Genomic DNA, 20931 nt, shown 5'->3' with positions numbered 1-20931 from the left:
CTTATCCTCTGTTAAGCTGAGGGTGGAGAGAAAGGCAGTCCTTATGTATCTGTGATGAAGATTTTTGCAGAGAGATTGGATTCAATATAACACCAGGAAATAATTATAGCCCACAGGGGATCTCACAATGGAATGTTATTAAGCGATCACCTGCAATTCTTTTGGAGACTTAGGCTCGATTAAAGGGAAGAAAGGGCTGGGGCTGAGATGTAATGGAGCTGACAGCCTGCAGAGAGCAATGCTTGGCCTAGGCACGCACTTCCCAATGGGTTTAACACTTTCTTCACAGAAAAGTTGCTACTCACTGCTCAGTTTCTTGATAGTGAGTTATGTTGCCCTTAGCCATGTGGTTTTCCCAAGATGCTGGGATGTGTCGGGCTGGCAGATGGTCCAGGGCTTTACACTGCAGACTTGCTTCTCATCTTAAAAATGAAATATTTTTCCTCCTTTGCAATTGTTTCTCTCCATATCAAACATTGTTTCTCCACAGGTTACCAGTTCCAATGTGACACGTCTGCAATGACCGATATTGTCCTGCTTGTGGATGGATCATGGAGCATTGGGCGCAACAATTTCAAGCTCATTAAAGACTTCCTGAGCGCTTTAATTTCCCCATTCAATATTGCCCAAGACAAGATAAGAGTAGGTAGGAGTCTTCCCTGTTTCCTGACCTTGGGAAATGCCTCCAGAAGGGACCTTGGTCTCTATTTCTGTGTTATCGTGCTGCCCTAGGGAGTTTTATTCCTTTTGGCTGGATTCTGTGCATCGATCTTGACAACTTTCCCATCTGGTAGCAAGCTCTGGCCTCTAGCGGCTGTACGAAAGAGCTGCATGGTGAACAAAAGCAATGTGTGAGCAGCAGCAGGCTGAGTGTTGGGGGAGCACACAATTGATGCTGAGATATGCTTGGAGTTTGCTGTCTCCCTCTGATGGGGTGCTCACCCTACAGAGTATGACACAAAGGTGGGCTGGCAATGCCACACTGGGGTTTCTTTGATCTCAGCTGAGAACAGAGCTACTTCCAGCTCTGAGGGATGCTGAACCCAGTTCTGAGGGATGCCAAACCCAGTGGATGGCACTGGCTAGGCTGTGTGTGAAACAGGGCAACATAAATCCTTCCTGTTCCTTGCAGCTAGCTAGTTTGTTCTTGAATTACTCCGAGACCTTAAAATGCTTCAGAGCACCACTCAGAGGTTACTACCACCATGGGGAAAAGTGGAGTTAGGAGCCAGGTCTGCTCACTCCCTTTCCAATTCATTACTTTGTGTCATCCGCCCATGACAAGCCCAACACCTCCTCCTCAAAACAGGTCTCCTCTTGCCAGCCTACCTTGGCTCGCACAGTGTCCATAGCTCTTGCCTTCCCCAGGGCTGTCCCAGTACAGCAGCGATCCCCGCACAGAGTGGGATCTGAGTGCTTATGCAACGAGGGACCAGGTGCTGGAGGCAGTGAGGAACCTGCGCTACAAGGGTGGCAACACCTTCACAGGTAACTCCATCTCTCAGATCACAGCAAGTCTGCGTTGGGGGAAGTTGTTCCAATGGGATAGCATCTTCCCTGGGGGACAAAGTGAATGAGGGAAGGATAAAGGTGGAGAAAAGATAAAGTCTGTTGGCTGTAGCTCACCATCCATCTGTTCTCCTCTCCAGGCCTGGCGCTCACCCATGTCCTGGAACAAAATCTGAAGCCAGATGCTGGTGCCCGACTGGAAGCTGAGAAATTGGTAATCCTCCTGACTGATGGAAAATCCCAGGATGACGCCAGCCTGGCAGCTCAGACCTTGAAAAACGTGGGCATAGAGATATTTGCTATTGGTAAGATCACAGACATCAAGCCAACTTACCTTCCCTCTTCATGCTGAAGCTTATGTTCTCTCAACGAGGACAAGAACATCCTGAAGCTGTAAAGCTAAGGTAGCAAGTAGGACTGTATTGCAGTGGGGCTGAGAAGAAAAATAAGCACAGGTAGTGTCTTCAAATGAGATTTTGTTAGCTTAAGGAAAAAAACACTCATTCTCAAGAGATTTTACACCTTCTGTCTATAAAGACCTTTGCCAGTCTCAGCAAACTGTGCCATGAGAATAGTATTCTCTGCTGTGGAATTAGGCAAGAGAATTTTGTAATTATTTTGTAATTGCTGTCTCTCAGAACTTCCAGTTTTTCTGAATAATAGCATTATCTGCTTTTTACTGTCTGGTAGCAATAATGAGACAAAAAATGGCTTCAAGCAGCTCTGTCCTCGATGACTACACAAGTCTGCTAAAGGGTAACGCACAGACAATAAAGTTATGCAGAACACTCTCCTAAAACTGCAACCTCCAGCACTTTATGTGCTTATTTAAGTTGGGAACACACAAGCAAGGCTTTATTACATACAAGTATGTACATAGTTGGCTATCACTTGGATTTCTTTCATGGACTGAGTGTAGCTGCTGAGCCTCAGCTGTGTGCTGGACTGTGCAGCTGAAATAACTTGCAGGTCAGGTCCCAGCTGGAGTCTGTGCTTCCCCTTTCTTACTCAAGGAAGGTTGTGTTGTTTGGTCCTGAGAATGAATTAATCCCAAGACACCTTAGTTCTCACCACAAGAGGAAAGGGAGAAGGACCCCTGCCTCACCTGGGCAGTGCTAAGATGGCCTAAAGGCTAGCACTGGAAAACAAAATCAGCTGTCTGCTGTTGATCCCCACAACCAACATCCAAGCAGAAGGCAGAAGTTGTCCTCTAAAGGAGCTTCCTCAGCCCTGTGCTCTGCTGTCTGTAGGGGTGAAGAACGCAGATGAGGCTGAGCTGAAGCAGGTGGCCTCAGAGCCACTGGAGCTCACAGTGTACAACGTGCTGGACTTCCCCCTGCTCAGCTCCCTGGTTGGCAGGCTCACCCGGGTCCTCTGCAGCAGGATCAAAGAGAGGAGCAGCAAGGAGAGTGCAGGTGAGGTGAAACCTTGGTGATGATGAGCTTTCTCCTGCTTAACGTCAGCTTTCCTTGCCATCAAAAAATCTCCTTTCTCAACATCCTTTCTTGTACCTTTCCCTCCATGAGCTCCACCACCTCCTCAGCACCATCTGACTCTTCTTTCCTGTGCTGATCTCCCTGCTCAGTGCTATTGCTGCCTGAAAGTAGTCCTTGCCAACATTTTGGCCAGGTTCAGCTGTGATCTTGGTGTTTACAAGACTCTCTGGATGCAGCTCTTCCAGCCTCACTCCCTGCTGTTGTGAACAAGCCATGGAGGGACTTGCAGGTGTTTCTATTCACTTGCTCTTGATTTAGGTATCTGCTCTTATCCTTGCCAATATGGGCAACAGCCATCCTCACCAGGGCCTTGGATACCTTTTGGTGGCTGTAAATCACTTAATGGCAATAACTAGCATTGTAGGCTTCTATTCTACATTTTTGTTATTTTACTGTGTGAAAAATGCGTTGCAATCATTTTTTCTCTGCATTTCTTTCAATCAACAGGAGGAATTCAACACGAAAGAGCTAATTTGAGAATATAGTAGTTGTATGGAAGAAATCTGGAAGTAGGAAGAGGAGACAGCAAAGCATCTAAACACTTTTTTTTTCCTTGCACTTTATATAATCTCTGAGGCATCTTCAAATCAAAACCAAACACTTGATTTCTTTTCGTTTTTTTTTGCTGGAGGGCAGTTTGCATGATGTACAAGAGAGTGAAGAACGACTCCAGATGTTAGCTTAGATCCTCAGGAGAAATATCACGTACACATTTCCATCTCTCTCTTCTCTCAGACTTGCCTAGGGAGAATGGGAAAGCAAACTTTCAAGCATACATTTATTTTAATGTTCTGTGGATAGACGTAGACATAATTTGATTCGTTCTTATTAATTTGTACCTGTTTGATGTAATTGGGCATCTTTTTACAGGTACAGGTTAGCCTAAAGAAAGATGGTTGCATCGAAAAAGAAGCCAAAATAACTTCTGGTTCATTTTGACAGATCTTCATAATTGAAAAAAAAAGCTGGGTCGTGTTTTGGATGCAGGCAAAAATGCATATTTCTGTTGAAAAGAATATTCTCAGCAACCAGAAGTATGCAGAAATTATTCTCGATGGAGTATTTATGTTCTCTGTTTGCTCAGTTCTTAACTATTTATTTTACAGCAGTTTGGAACAGTTTCTCAGCTCTGTAGGGAAGGGGACTGCAATTTGACTTAAAAAATGGCAGTCGTATTTATGAGCTAGGAAGTATATTTGGTATGAGAATCTGAATACAAGAAAGTAACCGTGTTTTTAATTCCCAGGTAGAACTGTGAAAGATGTCCCTACAAATACAGGTCCACAGCTGAGCCCAACAGACCTTAAAATATCAGCTGTGACTTCTAAAAGCATGCACTTGGCCTGGAGTCCTCCTCTGAGTCCACCAAAGAAATACCGCGTTGTGTACAACCCATCGAAGGGCGGCACTCCCAAGGAGGTAAGAGGTACCTGTTGGACACTGCAGTGCCTTCCAGTCAGTGGCTGGGAATTCAGGCAGACCTGGGTATGCAGAGCGATGAGGGTAGGAGTGCATTGAGCACAGGATATCAGCTAAAGCCAGGGATGAAACTGAACACTGAGTGCAAATGTGACGAGGTGATAGGATGGCAAGGCAGAAGAGGAAATTGGGTAAATACTGTGTTGCTAGAACTACTGCAAGTTATACCCATGCAGTTTTCTCTTGCACAGTGTTATCCCCTCCCTAAGGCACCTCAAAGAACACACATAATGGTGTTCAAGGATGCTCATTGGTGACAGATAGAATCAGAAAAGCAAATCCAAACACTTGGATTGTCCTTAATTATACACTTCAACTTTTGGTTAGCCCTGAAGTGGTGAGACAGTTGGGCTTGAGTATCAGTCAGGTCCCTTCCAACTGAAACTGTCAATCATGGAATCGCGTTCTGTCCCATTCACTGCAGTGAGAGCATGACTGGGGTCTTGTGCTATGTGCTTGTACAGATCCAATCCTTCAAGGGCAGGAATGCTTACAGCCTGCTATCTCCATGCTTCCCAGGGAAGACTGCTTCAGCTTTTCCTTTGCCGTGGAGTGGCTGGCACTTCCCAGACTTGACCATGTTCCTTTGTATTTCAGGTGCTTCTGGATGGAGCTGTCTCCTCTCTGTGGCTTTCCAACCTGACCTCGCACACAGAGTACCTGGTGTCGGTGTTTCCCATTTATGACACAGCTGTTGGGGATGGGCTGAGAGGCGTCACCTCCACATGTATGTCGTGAGTAGAGAACATTCCTCTGACATGTGTTTGTGGGAGGTGAACATAGCCCTGCCTTTGCAGCCACCTCATTCTGGAGCCTGGCACTATATATTCCCCCTCCCTTTGGTTCAGAAGGTTTGTCTGCAAATCTCTCCATCTCTGGAGATGTTCAGAACTTGGTTGGACAAGGGCCTGAGTAACCTCCTCTAATTTGGCTCATCAGGGTTGGACCAGAGATCCTCAAGTGTCCCATTCCACCTATGTCATTCTGCAAGTGACACCAGTGTGCCGAGCTCAACCTGCTAACACACCCCAAACAGAAATTTTCTACAACCCTTGTTCCTTTTCCACCCTTGGGCTGTAAATGAACTAATCCTACTCCTTGACAAGTGGCTGTGTTAGATGCAGGTCGGGTGTCCCCCAGCTTGTTGTAAAGCCAACTCTCCTCCGGGGCTGGAGCTGCTGCAGACCTGCTGAAAGTGTCTTTCTGCCACATTTCTCTCCCAGTGCCTCTGTCTGCCCCCCGCTCCCTGCGTGTCTCCGAGCTGAGCCACAACAGCATCAGGCTGAGCTGGAAGGCAGCCCAGGGAGCCACGCAGTACCTGGTGCTCTGCTCTGCAGCCCCCGATGGAGCAGAGGATGATACAACAGAGGTACGCTCCATGAGAATGGTGGCAATACTGCTTTTCCTTTGTCTCTCCTCAGTTAAAGAGTCCAAAATCAGTGCCTGTCTCTCTGTGTGGGGTTGAGTTCTGACAATACCATACAGAGCAGACCTGAAGCACAGAAACCTTTGGCAGCCCAGTGGCTGAGTTCACTCTTCTGCAGCCTCAAGAATCACTTCTGCATCCTTGAGACTGCACAGAAATATGTTTGCTTTGCTTATCTTCAAATGCTGACTGAAAATTTGTTAGGGCAGCTTTCACTGACCTCTAAAAGAGAACTGTGGCAGTGTATAAAAAATAAAGCAATGCCAGACGAGTGGAAAATCCTTACAAACTTCTAAGGTGAAGTTCACAATACGAACATTTTAAAGTAAACACTCAAAGTATGAACACTTTAATGAGTCATCAGAAGTGCCAGCATTACAGTGTTCCCAGCCTTTTACAAATCTCTGGCTCTGCTGCATGCAGACTCCTGGAAGTCGCTGGGTCCCTGCAGCAAACAGGCTGTGCAGGGAGGGCTGTGCCGTGCAGTGTTAGCGGCAGGTGGCAGCAGCCCGGCTGCTATGGCCCTGCTTGCAGCAGGCAGCTCTCATGCAACCTTCCCAGGCCATAGAGGAAAGGAGGCTCACCATCTCTCACTTAAAACCTTGCTTTCTTGAAGCCCCTTCCATCCCCTCTCGCTGTGTGACACAGGGATGCTGCACTCTGTGCACACTCTCCTCTCTCCACTGAGTGCTGTAGAATAGTTGGAAATGGGAGAGAACTATGCTTCCTGCTCTGTTGCCTTTCTTCTGGGGGAATTTTCACCAATAATACATATTTTTTTGCACCCTACTATCAGAAATCAACCCCTAGCTTTGTATTTGCAATAGTGGAAGCCACTCTGCTTTTTACATCCATACTCATCTTTTCATTATAAGGTATTTCCCAGGAAAATCTCAATATTTTCCTTACAAAAAATGTCATGTTTGAACTTACTTCAGGTACCCTGATCCAACCCAGAATAATAGTATCACCTCTGTATGAGAGATATACCTCTGCAGGCCCTGGGAGGAGAAATGGATGTGAGCCCTCAATGTACTTGGTGTCCCCTGGGGAGGGAGGGAGGCAGAGAAGCTCTGACAGTACAAAGCACATGTCCAAGTGGATATTAGAGGGCAGCCCAGAATGGAAGGGTGTCCTAGAACTGAAGTGTTCCCCAGGACTGAGAGGTACCCAGAACTGAAATGTCTCCCTGAATTTCTCCTGTGACAGATGAAGGTGGCTGAGCCCGAGGTCCTTCTGGACAGGCTGTCACCCAGCACTGAGTACTCCATTGCAGTGTATGCATTGTATGGGGAAGATGCCAGTGATCCAGCCAGCATCCAGGAAACCACCTGTAAGTGCTGCTGTTGGTTAAGTTGTTTTTAAACACTCAAGGTGGGAGAGATTAAATAAGTTAGGGGTTTCTTGTATTGTGCCTGTGGCTTGTAAATCCTGCCTTTTCTTAATACTGGTCCCTAAGATGGTCTCTAATCACCTGGTGAGCTGTGAAGCAGTGATTCCCCCTGTTAAAAGAGGACTCCTAAAGGGACTGTTCCTTAAGATCTTTTTGTCTGGGGAGAAAGGAGGAATTTCTTGGCCATTTCTTCACCTAAAGCGCAGATAGCATTCCATGACATACCACAGAATGAGAATTATTTTGAGTCTTCTAGTTCAAGATGGAGTCACTCGCAAGTAGCAGGAGGCAACAAGCAGCGTTTCTTTGGTGCAGCCTTTCAAACCCTGAGTGCTGTCACTCACTGTGTTGCAGTGGCCTTGAGCCCTCCCAGGTACCTGAGCTTCTCAGAGCTCAGCCACTCATCCGTGCGGGTCAGCTGGGAGCCAGCAACACTGGCAGTGAAAGGTCATCGTGTCACCTACGTGTCTAGCAGAGGGAGCAACACTGGGGAGGTGAGTCCTCAGGGGCTGCTGGAGGGAGAGCTGGGAGGTCACACACTGCCCTGTTCTCTCTGGTGCATGAAGGGAGTGTTATCTCTGAAACGGGCACTTCTGAGGGATGTGCGAAGCTCTCTGCAGCTGTCTCCATGTTCTTTTCTCCCAACTCATCCCGTTCCATTGCAGGTTGAAGTTCTTGGCACTGCAGTGTCCACTGTCCTGAGACCACTGTCCTCCCTCACCCAGTACTTCATCAGTGTCCGATCTGTGTATGATGAGGGTGACTCCTTTCCAATCACTGGCAATGTCACCACTTGTAAGTAGGCAGTGGAAATGGTTTCTTTCCTATTGACCAAACTGTACTACGTGTGCCTAAACTGAGATGTTTTCAATGCTGGTCCCAGCAGCTTATGGCCAAGATCCCTGTACAAAACTGGTGACTGTTGGAATATGCCCCACTCTGTTATGTTAATAATAGAGGTGAAGCAATAAAGGAAGAAAGCAAACTACATACTGCTAACCTCTGTGTCCTTGGGAGCCTTCTCCCCTTTGCAGTATCAGAGTGATACATACCCTCTCCACAAATGAAATAATCCTCCTTAATTAGGGTTTTGAAAACAGCGTTCTCCCCTCTGTCCTGATGGCTGTTGCCATTTGGATCAGAAGAAGTGAAAGACAGACTGATCTCAGACAGCTGCCTGGCCGATGCTCTGCTTCCCAACCATCTGCTCCCCACCTCAGCTCTGACAAGGCGCTGTCAGGGCTTCAGCTCGTTGTCCTCCTGCATCCCTCAGTGAAGGTCCCCCCGCCGCGGGCGCTGAAGGTTTCTGAGCTCTCTGAGAACAGCCTCCGGCTGCACTGGGAAGCTGTCGCTGCCTCTGATGTGGTTGTCTATCAGATCAAGTGGAGCACAGCTGGTGGAGAGAAGCCTCAGGAGGTACGGACCCACGTACAGCCGGGTTGGGTTTGTGTCTGCTGGATGGATACTGGTTGGGTATTAGGAAAAATTTATTCTCAAAAAGAATGATCAGACCTTGGAATGGGCTGCCTAGGGGAGGTGGTGCAGTCACTGTCCCTGGAGGTGTTCAGGAAGAGGGAAGATGTGGCACTGACGTGGTTTAGTTGGCATGGTGGCAATGGGCTGTTGGTCCTACTTAATGATCTTAGCGGTCTTTCCAACCTTAATGATTCTATGGCGGCTCTGTGCTGACCTGCAAGAGTGGCAGAGTTGTAGTTCAGCTTGGGTTCATGCACTCAGGACCTTCAGCACTAAGACAGGATCTATCCCACACTGTCTCTGCTGAGTGCTGTAGTCACCTTGAATGCTGGAAGCAGGAGGGACATCAGGATAGCAGGTTTGGAGTCCTGCAGGCTCTGGGAAGATTGCAGAAGTGCTCTGGAAAAACTCAAGGATGAAATTCAATAGGGACAAACAAAGTATTAAGCTTAGGTAGGAATAATTAAAGACAGGTATACAGGATGTAGAACAAACAGCTAAGAAGCGATTCAGTAGAAAAAGATCTGGGGTTGCAGAGAATCACTGGCCCACAATGTCAAGTCGTTGTGGAAAAGATAAGCACAGTAGTCAGGTATTTGTAGTGGTGGTAAGTCCTGACTGCTGTGGGGACAGTACTCCTCAGGAAGGATGAGGTCTTAAGAACCAGAGAAGATTGATCACAATCAGAGCTGATGCAGTAGGAGTAGGGATGGACCAGGTGACCTATTCTATCCCAAGCCCCTATTTTCACAGTGAATACCCCCACTGCCCTTCACATTTAGGCTGGAATAGGGATATATTGGAGCTTCTATGCACCTGTATGGGAACTGCTGAGTCACGGCCTGAACCTCTGATTAATCACCTGAGGTGAGCCTTGAGTCAGCCAGGGGAGCACAGGTGAAGGCAATTCACCTGTGCTGCCGGAAGGGGTGGAGCCAGGCTCCACCCCTCCTGGACCTATTTAAGAGCTGGCTACCAGAGGGGAAGGATCTCTTCTGGAGATCCCCTCTTTTGGTATCTTCTGGTGAGCTCAACCCAAGGGTAAGCTCTTCCACTTATTCTCTTTTTGTGATCGTTGTCTGCTTTGCCTTACTCTCTTGATTATATTGCAATTATAACATCTTGATATCTATTGATTATACACAATTGTATTGTGACTATAACATCTTGGTTGTACAGCACCATATATCTAAAAGATGGGAACTGAGCAGAGATATTTCATGCTCATAGCAGGCAGACTGCCTTGTACCAGAGACTCTATGTTGTGGGACAGAAGTAGCTATTAAGTACAACTGGCTAGCAATGGGCATCCACTCTGCATTCATTAGGGCTGGAAATTTGCCTTTGCTTGGATTTGTGCAACCCACAAGAGTCACAGCCCTGTGCTAACTCATTTGTGCCTGCAGGCAGTCTGTGAGCCAGACACTGGGATGGCATGAACTAGCTTAGGGAAGCCTGGGAATTCAACTGACTCATTTCTTGCCCTGCTTCAGCTCTCCATCGCTGGAAATGTGGCAACTGCTATCCTGCCTGGATTGCAGAAGAACACAGACTACAAAATATCCATCTGGGCCTACTACAAAGATGGTGCTCGAAGTGACACGGTTTCCATTCAGCACAGAACCAGTAAGTGATCAGCTCTCTGTCTCTACAGCCTAGTGAAAACAAAGAGGGTGCAGGATGCCTCAGACCCAGGCACAAGGCAGGAGCTCAGATCTGGTCATCTGCAGCTATGAAAACCCAGACCTGGATATCTAAATGTGGCTGGAGATATTTAGGCTCCCATACTAACATTCTGAATTTCTCCTGATGAAAATATACTGGGCAAGCATGAACTGGGTGGTACATTTCTTTCTCCTTTTGTAGCATGTATCGATGTGAGTGCATGGGCTTTTTGTTGGATGTTGAGCTGAATATGTCACTGTGCTGCCTAATGAATATTTCCTGTTAGTAAAATATTGTCTGCTAAGGAAGGTGTGGGTTTCTCCAGCTACATCATTGCTGAGCTGTGCTTCATCTGAGGGCACTTGCAAAAATAACAGAGAATCCTTCAGGCAGACTCTGCGTGGAGGCATTATCTAAATCTTGCTTTGTCCAGGCAGGATATGAGGTTAAAAAGCGGTACTCCCAGAGGTCCTCTTAATTAATATTGCCTGTATAATGGCTTTGTTGGCAGCAAATGGAATACAATTCATTCAGTAGTGGCAATCCTCTCTTCCTTCTCTCAGCTCTCAACCTCCTTTGCAGAATGAAGTCTTTCAGGCTGGTGGTGAGCTGATGAAGCTCAGAGTAAATGGCAATCCTGGAACGAGAAGCTCAGGTTTTATTAATAATGAATAATAACAACTTTTGTTTATAGAAAGCTACCTCAGGCAAGTACCTAGGAGATGCATGCCAACAAGAACAAATAAAAAATGAAAGCATCCTACAGCTCTGTGAGAAAAATGAGAGCTATTTAGAGGTTTCAGAAAAACGAATAGCTGTTTTAAAGCTTGAAGTACAAAATGTCAAAGCTGCTTCTTCAACCCACTGCCAATGGCATGTGATGGTGTTCTTCTCAGCTTATTCAAGCAAACCAATCCTTGCTGGCATTGGCTTCTGCTTGTCAGCTGCTGTTCTTGTTCAGGAACAGGGATGCATTAGGGACATCAGCCTTCACATCACTGGGATGCATGGGCATCCATCCTCAAGGCTGTGTAACACAGGAGGGCTGGTAATGCTCTTCCATGGACCCAGTCCCTCACTACCATTGCAATGAATGGAGCACTTCTTCTCAAGTCTTAGTCTCAACTAGAAAAAATAAGATGTTTAGGGATATTTTTTGAGCAGAACAGTTAAGCAAGTCCTTCTCTGCAGACTTACCAGAAGGCACAGTAGGAGCAACAGCACGTTGGTGTATTTCCCACAGATAACTAATTTGTTACCATGTACTTACCTGCAGTTCTGATATACCTTCTTGTCTCTGATATATTTAGATTCAAGGCTTATTTGTGTCAAGAACTCTCCTCTCATTATGTTCCTATAAATGATCTAGCATAACAAAGTCTTTGTCCTTGACTAAAGGCTCTATGCAGCACTCCTCTGTCATATTAATAAACAAGACTTGTGGTACTTCTGATGGACACAAACCTTGCACCCATCTAGTGGGAGTGTGCAGGATGCTCTCTGGGAGAGGAAGCTGCTGAGAAGTAGCCCTTGGCTGCTGAGCAGGAGTCCTTGGGAGACACTGGAAGTGGTTGCTTTTGTTTTCGCTGAGAAGCTGGTAGGGACCTCTCTGTTATAGAGAAGAAAAAGAGCTTAAACAAAATAGGTCACCTGTTTTGTCCTGGAGGATAAAGGGGGGGGGGATCCTCTGTCTGTGGTATCTGCTATGTAGCATTCGTTATTTAGCAGAATCTTTCTGCCCCTGTGTGAGTGCATTTCATCCTCTGCAGCACAAAGAGCAAAAGGGCAGTCTGGAGGGAGTGCTGCTAACGCTGGGCTGAGCCTCCTGGGCTGATTCTGTGCTGAAGTGGATTACAGAGTGCTTATGTGTCCCATTCCTCCAGCAGAGCTGTGCCAGAAGTGTCTGCACATTCTTCCTCCTGCTCCTCTGTGAGCTCACACTGCAAACAAAAGGGGTTGAAATTTAGGGAAGAAACTTCAACCCGTGGTACCAAGGAAACAACTATAACCTGTACAGTCACTGCAGATGGGTGTTGTGATGGAGCAGACTCCAGAGCTGTACTTTTACTTGGAATTTAGTCTGTGATTCTGGCTAGACCTGAAAACAAGTAGCCCAGGATTCCCCCTGCAGAGGAACAGGAGGTAACAGAAGCACAGATGGTGCCCTAGGTGTCAGAGATGTTTCCACCCCACATGGGCAGCTCCAGGAGGTGACCTTTCCCCTGGCTGTCACATCCATGCTGTCAGACTGTGCCCAGCCCGGGGGGCTTTCCAGAACAAACTCAATTTGGAAGACTTCACTTAACTTTCCTTTTGTTCATTTAAACAGTCACCGCTTACATCAGCTGAATGAAATAGCCAGTGCAGACAGCAAAGATGCAGAGGTATGGCACAGCACTAAGAATAGCAATGTTGAAATGACTTTTCCTCCCACACTTGTTTTCTTCTCTTCTTTACCTTGCGGTGATGCACAGCAACAGCCTCCAGCCTGATTCAGCTCTGCAAAAACTTGGTTCAGCTTCAGTAAAAGTAGGCTCGTTTTGTCCAGAAAAGGGAAGGAGGATCAATGAAGATGCAAATAATCTTCATTCAACATGTGCTCTAAGGTCACCTCAGTCTTTGCTGGGTGGGCAGAAGAGCTTGTTTGCATTGCAGGTAAAACTGCAGAATAGAAACTTCATAGCCTGGTTGTGTGTCCTTGGCTGTCCTTCGGACTTGCCCATCATTTGTAGTGTCTTCTGAAGAAGAAGAAAAAAAGCCTACTTTTCACTCTCAAAACCTCTTTTTCTTCACACCAGTGAAGATTCAAGGCCAGATATTTATACAGAGCAAGAAACTACTTAGAAATAAGCTCTTGTAGTAGGTGACCCCATACTCCCATATGTGACTCCCATAACGCTCCATCACAATACCCAACTGCAGTGATTATAGAGGTCATATTTTTTTCCATCATTGCCATGGGCTGAACTTTCTTCCCTAATTTTCAACCTCTTTTGTTTGAAAGTGGATGGATTCAGCTCCCTCTGTCTTTCTCTTAATAACCCTCAGCCCCTGCTCAGAGAAGTCGCTCTTTGACTATCTCTGTTGCCAGGTCCAGCTTGCTACACAGTGGTATTCCAGGGAAGAAATGCATTTATGTAATTAAGATATGCTCTGTTTTGGTCTCTGGCAAACCCTGTTCTTGCTGACCACAGCTCAGGCCGTCACCCATTTAGGATCCATCCATCCACTGTGGTGCAGGGCCAGGAACAGGAGAGCAGCTCAGGCTTTGTGCATGATCTTTTCCTGGGGCTGTGGGTGCTGAGTGAGAAGTGTTAGACAAACTGCTGTGTGCTGGCTGCTCTGTGTGATTTTTTTCTTTAAAGGATAATTTTAAAGCAAAGGCCAAGCTGAGAAATAGTAGAAATGATGATGCATTAGCTTTGATCCAGGCTTAACCAGCAATCAAGCCTTTTCTCCAGCGTGTCTTCAGGTCTTTGATGAGATACAAGAACAATTTGGTCTTTCTGAAGGGTATTTTGTGTTTGTCCATGATGCATCCAAAGGATCTTTTTTTTCCTCATGCCTTCAGGACTCTTCTCTCCACCAAATATTCTTTTTTTTTCCCCCAGGACCTAGGCTTTGAATTACTGAATGCTTGAGTTGTACCATGTTGTCTCAGGCAGTACTCATCCTCATTCCTCCAGACTCTATTTTCTCCCCTGCCTGGTCCCTAAGGTGGCTGCTTCTGCTCCATTCTGCACATTAACAAAGCATTGGGGAAAGGACATGGAAGCAAGCACTGCTGGCCCTGATTTCAGACTTCACTATCTGACTTTAATGCTATTCCCATTTAATCCCTGCACAGCTTCTCGGAGCCCACCCACCAACCTCTTCATAGACTCTGAGAGCCCCACCAGCCTCCAGATCCATTGGAAGCCCCCCGAGGGCCGCATACAGCACTACAGAATCACCTACAGTCCTGTTTCTGACCCCAGCACCCAGCAAACAGTAAGTTCAGCTCTTTGGCAGGTGGGACAGAGGGACTGTTTCATGGCTAACAGCGTGCTGTTCACTCCAATAGGTTTTCTCTATCAAGAATTAGTTTGCGTGAGAACAAAACCAAATTTCTTCCTTTGACTTGCTGTCAGTGTGCTGTGAAGACTTCCTTCTGATTCAGGCTTCCTTCTGATCCACTTTTCAGTGTCCATCAAAGCTGCAAATAACACAGCTTTCTCCTCTCCCTGAAACAGAGTGGGGAATTCCAAGAGGCAGAGTGGTAGAGGGTAACTCTACTGCCCACCTGATTTGACAGGTTAACAGTTAACCTTTTACAGTGAACATTTGCCACAGCAACCCAAACTGGTGACCACATTTTAAGGATCTTTTGACCCATCTACAAGGGGTACATTAAGGTCTTTACTTAAGAAAACACTCTTTCCCTGAACACAATAGTTCTGTTGGCAGTGCATAGTCAGGCTTCCACAGTTTCCTTTTATCATTCCCTAACCAATGGGGATGCTGCCCTGGAACTCACTGCTAGAAATCCTCAGAGCAGCCCCAGGGTGTGGATAAAAGCCAACCTCTGGGTTGTTTTCTATTTTCCATCCTGCTGTAGATCATGGCTTCTGGGAAAAGCAGCAGTGTGACCTTGCAGCCGCTGCTGCCCGATCGAGCCTACAAGGTGGCAGTTTCTGCTGTCCACTACACAGGAGAGAGCGAGAGCACAACTGCAACGGGTCGGACGGGTGAGTGCATCCATCAGTACATGCAGCTTCATCAGCTGTCGTCTATCAGGCTTGGTGTAACCTCTCCAGGGAAAGCATTGCCCTTTTATGCGCTGAGCTGTGGCTGTGGCCAAGGTTTTGCTCAGCAAATTGCAAAAAGCCTGGAAAAGGGAAAATCCTGCCCCAGTTTCTGCCCGTCCCATGTATAATTCCAGGATGAATGGGGAGGGTTGGTGACCATACGAGTCTTGAGCCAAGTGTCACTGTTCTGAGCAGCAGAGCTCACACACACACTGCTTTCTCTTGCAGCTCCTGTGATGTCTAAACTGCCTTCAATACGAGGATTTGTTCCATCTAAGACAGAAGGTAAATCATCTGCTATAATGTCTGGCATTAGTATTTTTTTTTTCCCCCAGTAACAAATAGCACAGTGTGGATCCCTGAGGACAGGCAGCAGTGGGTATGTCTCTTCTTGACAGATGCCTCTGGGTCCTGAGAATCTGTCCAAGAAGAGCCTGGAACCACATAGCCTTAAAAGCAGACTCACTCAGTAGAGAGTCTGGTAGGATATTTAAAGGGTTTCTGCATATCTTGACCAAAATGGAGCAAAGAGAACGATGACATGTTTTAAATTAAAGTTCCTTGTAAAGTCCCTTATTAAATTTAATGAGCATATGTTCTCCTAGCTGGTACAAAGCAAAATATTAAGTGGATTAAGGAGAAATGTTGAATTAGCAGGGTTATAAGAAGCTGCTAAGAAGCAAATGTTAGAATACATGTATTGTGGCATTAATGCCTTTTCCTGTCTATGTGAAATGATTCCAAACAAAATCTCAGCTTTAAAGTTTGTTGAGAGAAGCCAAGAAGGGAGAACAATGCAGATTAGATGAGTATGTTTTAGAATGTACCCGGCAAAGAAAATATCAGACACAATTTTCTGTGGCTTATTGAGGAAATGTGCAGGTGTGCAGATCACAGAGGAACAGTCCTGTGAACCTTCAGCTGGAAAACAATCCCCCCATAAGGCTGATGGAAAATGTAGCGTGTATGGCTATAATAGCTGAAAAGGTAACAGGAGAAACATTAAATTCTGCGTGTTTCATAACATGAATTATTTGAAGGAGTGGAGATGATATGTAATAATGTTGGGAAAACTGTTGCAGTAAAAAAATCTGATTTTAATAAGCAGTCATGTTGCTGAGGGAAGTGGTCTGAGCTGTTGTGGGAGGGGATGTTGTACAGTAACTGCGTTCCTCTGGGACCTGGGGAGAGAAGCACAAAGCAAAGAGAACAACAAGACGGCAGGAATCCTATGCTGGGAGGCCTCGGAAAAATCTTCAAAGCAAAATGCAGGCTGTCACTGACAGGGATCCTTCACCCTGACTCCGAGGTGCTCTGTGTAAGCTGAGCATTGCCAGATCAAAGAGCTGTGAGCAGTGAGAGTGCTGGGAGGGAGGTTAGAAGGGGTCTTCCTGACCCCCCAGCAAGGAAGTTGGATACCTGGCAAACAGGCAGGACTGCAGCCTGTCAGTGTGATGTTGGAGGGAATTATGTTTTCTTCATCATACTTCGGTTCTCAGCGATGCTTTGCATTTGAAAATCTGTTCTGTTTGTGTAAGGGGAAGGCAAGGAGCAGTGGTATGGCTTGTAGATGTAGACTGCTTGTAGGCTTTAGCAGTCGTATGACCATCATTGCTTTGGGTGCCTTTTCTTTTTGCATATGACTTGACTATGAATAATCGTGTTGAATGACTTAGGAAGCTCAGCTGCCATGTGGAGGATGACACCCCTCTGTTGTTAGAAAAGTCAGACAGTTGTAAGCCCTGCATTTCTCCTGAGGTGTGAACTGACACTGATGCAAGAATAGAAATATAAAAGTTATAATGAAGCCTCAGTGATGATCTATTGGCTTCTATTTTACTGGTGACCTAGAAAATCACTTATGAAATAGCCCATCTTGTCAAGTGTCCTTGATTTTCAGGGACATGTCTCACTTTGCATCAAGCATCTCCTTTGTCCCAGCTCCATCTGGCAGCCATGACCTGGCTGTACATAATTGAAAATAGCATTCATGTGCTGCTTTCTAAAGCACCCCCTTACTTGAGCCAGTTACATGGGGATGCTCATAACCATGGTGCCTCTCATTGCAGCCCGTTCTCCCCACCACCCCCTGATGCTGCTTTCTGCCTTGTGGCTAAAGGATTCATCAAGTGAGTTTCTGGCAAAGGACCTGCGAAACTTTGCCAAAACACAATTTGTGTTTCTCAAGTGCGAAGAAGAGCAAAAAACTGTCGTACAAATGGAGAAATGTAACAGGAATGTTGCAATAAGTCAAAGCCTGGTCATATGCCATACAAAAGCCACATCACTGCTCATGTGCAGCACTGCATCTTTACTCCCTTTCTAGCTATTTAAAAAAAAAAAATCAGGTTGATGCTTGAGTTTTTGTTGTCTTTTGAGTTTTATGTGCAATATTTAGAATGAAGATATGCTTATTTATTTTTCAGGCTACTAAGGTGCATGTTTCAGTAAAAGCACCATTTAAAAAAATAGTGTTTTTTATGACTGCTTCCAAAAAGAAGCTTGAAGAAAATGATGTTCCCTTGTGTTTCATATCACCAGGTGACAGATGATTCAGTGAAAAGAAAGTGATCATGAGGATGTTTGATGATGAAAGACGGTATTTTATTTTTTCGTGATGAATAAGACAAGGAAGAACTTTTATGTTAGCATAAACATAAATTCTCTCCCTCTCTCCGTTTATCTGAACAAGGTTCTGGCCAGACTGTGACTTAAGCTGTATAATATTACAGTACTCACTGTGTTTTGCTGTATTTTCCATTGCTCAGCCCATAGGAACTGCATCAATTTTGCTTTACTAATCCCCTACTCCCTTTCTTCCCTCATTTTTTCCCCTTCTGTTCCATTCCCACAGCCTGTCCCCCCATCAGCTCTTCTGCAGGCTCCGTACGAGGTACAGTATCATACCTAAACCTTTGCTGGGAATGTGCAAACAGTGTCTCATCTTGGCTTTTTTTCAAGAAATATACAACAGCTGAGCAAGGTGGAATTCTTTCCCTGCCCTGAGGGAAAGGGGAAAAGTCTGAGAATGAAATAGGGAAGCACTCTATATCAGGTAAGACCTGAGACCCTTCAAACACTGACGCTGAAGACCACTTTTCAAGCTGAGGGGGAAGAGAGAGAGCTATGGCCCCAGTTTGTAATGGCTGGAGTGTATTCATACAGTATGGACAACAGGGGTTCAAGGGTTGCTGAGCCATAGGCTTGACCCTTGTCCTCGCCTGCACCCAGAGCAGTTGCTCTTCTCATCAGAGTTTGGGCTGTTATTGCGTGAGTCTGTCTGTGCTGCTTGAGCAATCTGCCTTTATGTGAATAATTGTTCACTAGGTGCAAGGCAGAGGATGAATGTGTTGCTTAGGGCACTTACTTGAGGCCTGGGACAGCCTGCTTGCTTCCTTGCTCCAGTGAATATACAAAGAAAAATGCGTGCAGTGGGATGGGACCAAATGGGGCAGACAGGAAAAGGTGCACTGGGAGACTGAGCTGTAATGGTTTGCATCTGACACACAGGTTACTGAAGAGAATAATGCTGTTAGGTTACAATATGGTTATAATTGTGAATTGAGCTTTGTTGTCAGTCTTTACACCATTGTGTTTCATGCATGCTATAATGGAATCCTAGTGCCAGGAGCCCCATGTTGCAGATAAATGGCTCGCAAGTGGGTCATTTCTTCTGGAAAACTCCCTAGTATGTTGGGCAATGAAAACAACTGTTCTCTGGACAAACCTCTATGCAAAATAACCACTCAAGCCAAACAACTGCAGATTACAGTAAATGGTGAAGGGGTGAGGGAATCCAAACTGATAGGACTACATCGTAGTGAAGTTGTATCCCTTCATTTACTGAAGCATGAGCTATCTCCTTCAACCCGGGCTGCTGCAAACTGAGATAAAGTGGAAAAAAAAAAGAATCCAATTTCAAGATCTTGTCTTACCAAATAGAAAACTGAAATGAGAAAATGACTCAGAGCTTTAATGATGAGCCATGAAAGTGAGATGAAGTTGCATGAGCTGAACAGGCGATGTCAGAGATGTCAGGGAAGAGCCTCTCTTTGTAGATCGCATAAGCCGAGCCAACCTCTGAGTGCCTCATGGAAATAGAGAGGAATGGAAATGCTTGTATTTTAAAGTCCTTCCCCAGTATTTCTGACATATAAGGCATATGTTTTCTTACATTTCTTACATATAAAGCATTTCAGAGCAGAAATGATTCCTACTGCCAGCAATCACTGGAGAGATTCCATGTCTTTTAAAGATAATATTTTTGCATCTACTTGAAATGAATGTGGTTTTGGGATGGTGTTTGTTTGTTTGTTTTTTGGGTGGTTTTTTTTTGTTGTTTTTGTTTTTTGTTTTTTTTTTGAGTAATTACAGAATCACAAAATTTCTCACTCGTTTTTCATTCTGGAGATTTGAAAACAAAATTACGGAAGTCTTCAGCTTTACTGTATCTCTCCAAGAGGCGATTGCAGCAGTGGATGATCCAGATGCAAACTATTGCCCTTAGCTGCTACTTGTGGAATATAATCCAGTTTTATACAGAGTCTGTACAGCCTTGCTGATATCTGCGTTCCTAAGTTTTTTTTCTCCTGCTGAGGTCTCCATGCTACCTAGAAGCTTATCCTACCTGCTCTGCCATCCCACTTTTTTGGGGCAGTCTTTCCTAACCACTTCTTTCTCTGCTTTTCTTTGTTCCAGGATTCGATATGATGGAAGCGTTTGGCTTAGTAGAGAAGGAATATGCCTCCATTAAAGGAGTGGCTATGGAGCCATTCGTATTTAGTGGCTCCCGCACCTTCACCCTGTTCAGAGACATTCAGCTCACCCTGAGGACCAGGTGGGAGTGGAGCTGGGACTAGCGTTGTGCTCATCATGGTCCCTGTGCTCACACTGCTGTGTGTCAATGACAAATCCCCTCTGGCAACTTCAAAATGAAATTGTAAAGAGTCAGCTAAACTGAATTGCAGGTAGACTGAGAATAATGCCAGTTTTCCTTAATATATTCAGAAATTAGGCTTGGGTTGGCTGTAAGATGAGTATGGCATACATCTTAGAAGTCAAAAGGACACAATGGGGGCATTCGTTATTCATTTGTGTGCTGCCAAATGTTTTCACGTGGTGAGGGTTTTCCATTTTGCAGAATCCCTTTTTGCAGCAGTGTTGGTTGCTGTGATGGATGTAAGGATTATATCATGTGCAGACTCTGCATGATTCTTTAGGCATTCTGTCCACAGCCGCATACACTTTGGCCATAGCAGTTTGAGGTCATGTCTTCATCTTCAACCCTCCTCCCAGCATCACTAGTTTGGAAACAGAGCTTTGCTTTAGTAAATATTGGTCTCCTAGCTGCTCTCAGCAGCTTGGGCTTTACTTGTTGAGAAGAAATAACCGCTGAGGACTGTGGCCTGACCCCGTTTTCTCTGTGGGTGTCAGGCAGCCAGGCTGCTCCCATGACCTCACTCATTTTTTATGATAATAAATCAGGAACGATCCGACTCCTGACATTCAGTGCTAGTTTGTTTAAAGCCTAATTACTGAGGCTCTGGCTCAGTTTAATCTTAGTTAAAGTAGTAAAGCTTCTTAGAGTGCACAGAGTGATTCAGAAAGTGGTCAAATACTCCAAAAATTGTGGGCAAGTCATTTCACTCAGCTGGCACATATTCCTTTCCAAGGATGTCACTCCACCACAAGCAGAAGGAG

The 20931-nt window shown here is 45.6% G+C and overlaps 1 protein-coding gene across 3 annotated transcripts in view; it reads left to right on the top strand.

Moving 5' to 3' along the window:
* COL20A1 (collagen type XX alpha 1 chain) overlaps positions 1-20931 on the top strand; it is a 50648-nt gene that overhangs the window by 10940 nt on the left and 18777 nt on the right. For all 3 annotated transcript variants that reach the window (XM_052684264.1, XM_052684263.1, XM_052684265.1), the window contains exons 7-23: positions 491-646; positions 1369-1488; positions 1650-1814; positions 2760-2924; positions 4252-4424; positions 5082-5211; positions 5708-5853; positions 7120-7243; positions 7658-7797; positions 7969-8098; positions 8577-8719; positions 10273-10405; positions 14292-14434; positions 15042-15171; positions 15460-15516; positions 18086-18124; positions 19930-20068. In XM_052684264.1, the coding sequence (XP_052540224.1) occupies positions 491-646; positions 1369-1488; positions 1650-1814; positions 2760-2924; positions 4252-4424; positions 5082-5211; positions 5708-5853; positions 7120-7243; positions 7658-7797; positions 7969-8098; positions 8577-8719; positions 10273-10405; positions 14292-14434; positions 15042-15171; positions 15460-15516; positions 18086-18124; positions 19930-20068 (2233 nt within the window). The remainder of the gene's footprint in view (positions 1-490; positions 647-1368; positions 1489-1649; positions 1815-2759; positions 2925-4251; positions 4425-5081; positions 5212-5707; positions 5854-7119; positions 7244-7657; positions 7798-7968; positions 8099-8576; positions 8720-10272; positions 10406-14291; positions 14435-15041; positions 15172-15459; positions 15517-18085; positions 18125-19929; positions 20069-20931) is intronic.

This window comes from Tympanuchus pallidicinctus, unplaced genomic scaffold (assembly GCF_026119805.1).
Source record: "Tympanuchus pallidicinctus isolate F22 unplaced genomic scaffold, pur_lepc_1.0 scaffold20, whole genome shotgun sequence".
NCBI classification, from domain to species: Eukaryota; Metazoa; Chordata; class Aves; order Galliformes; family Phasianidae; genus Tympanuchus; species Tympanuchus pallidicinctus.
This window is presented reverse-complemented; position numbering and strand designations above follow the sequence as displayed.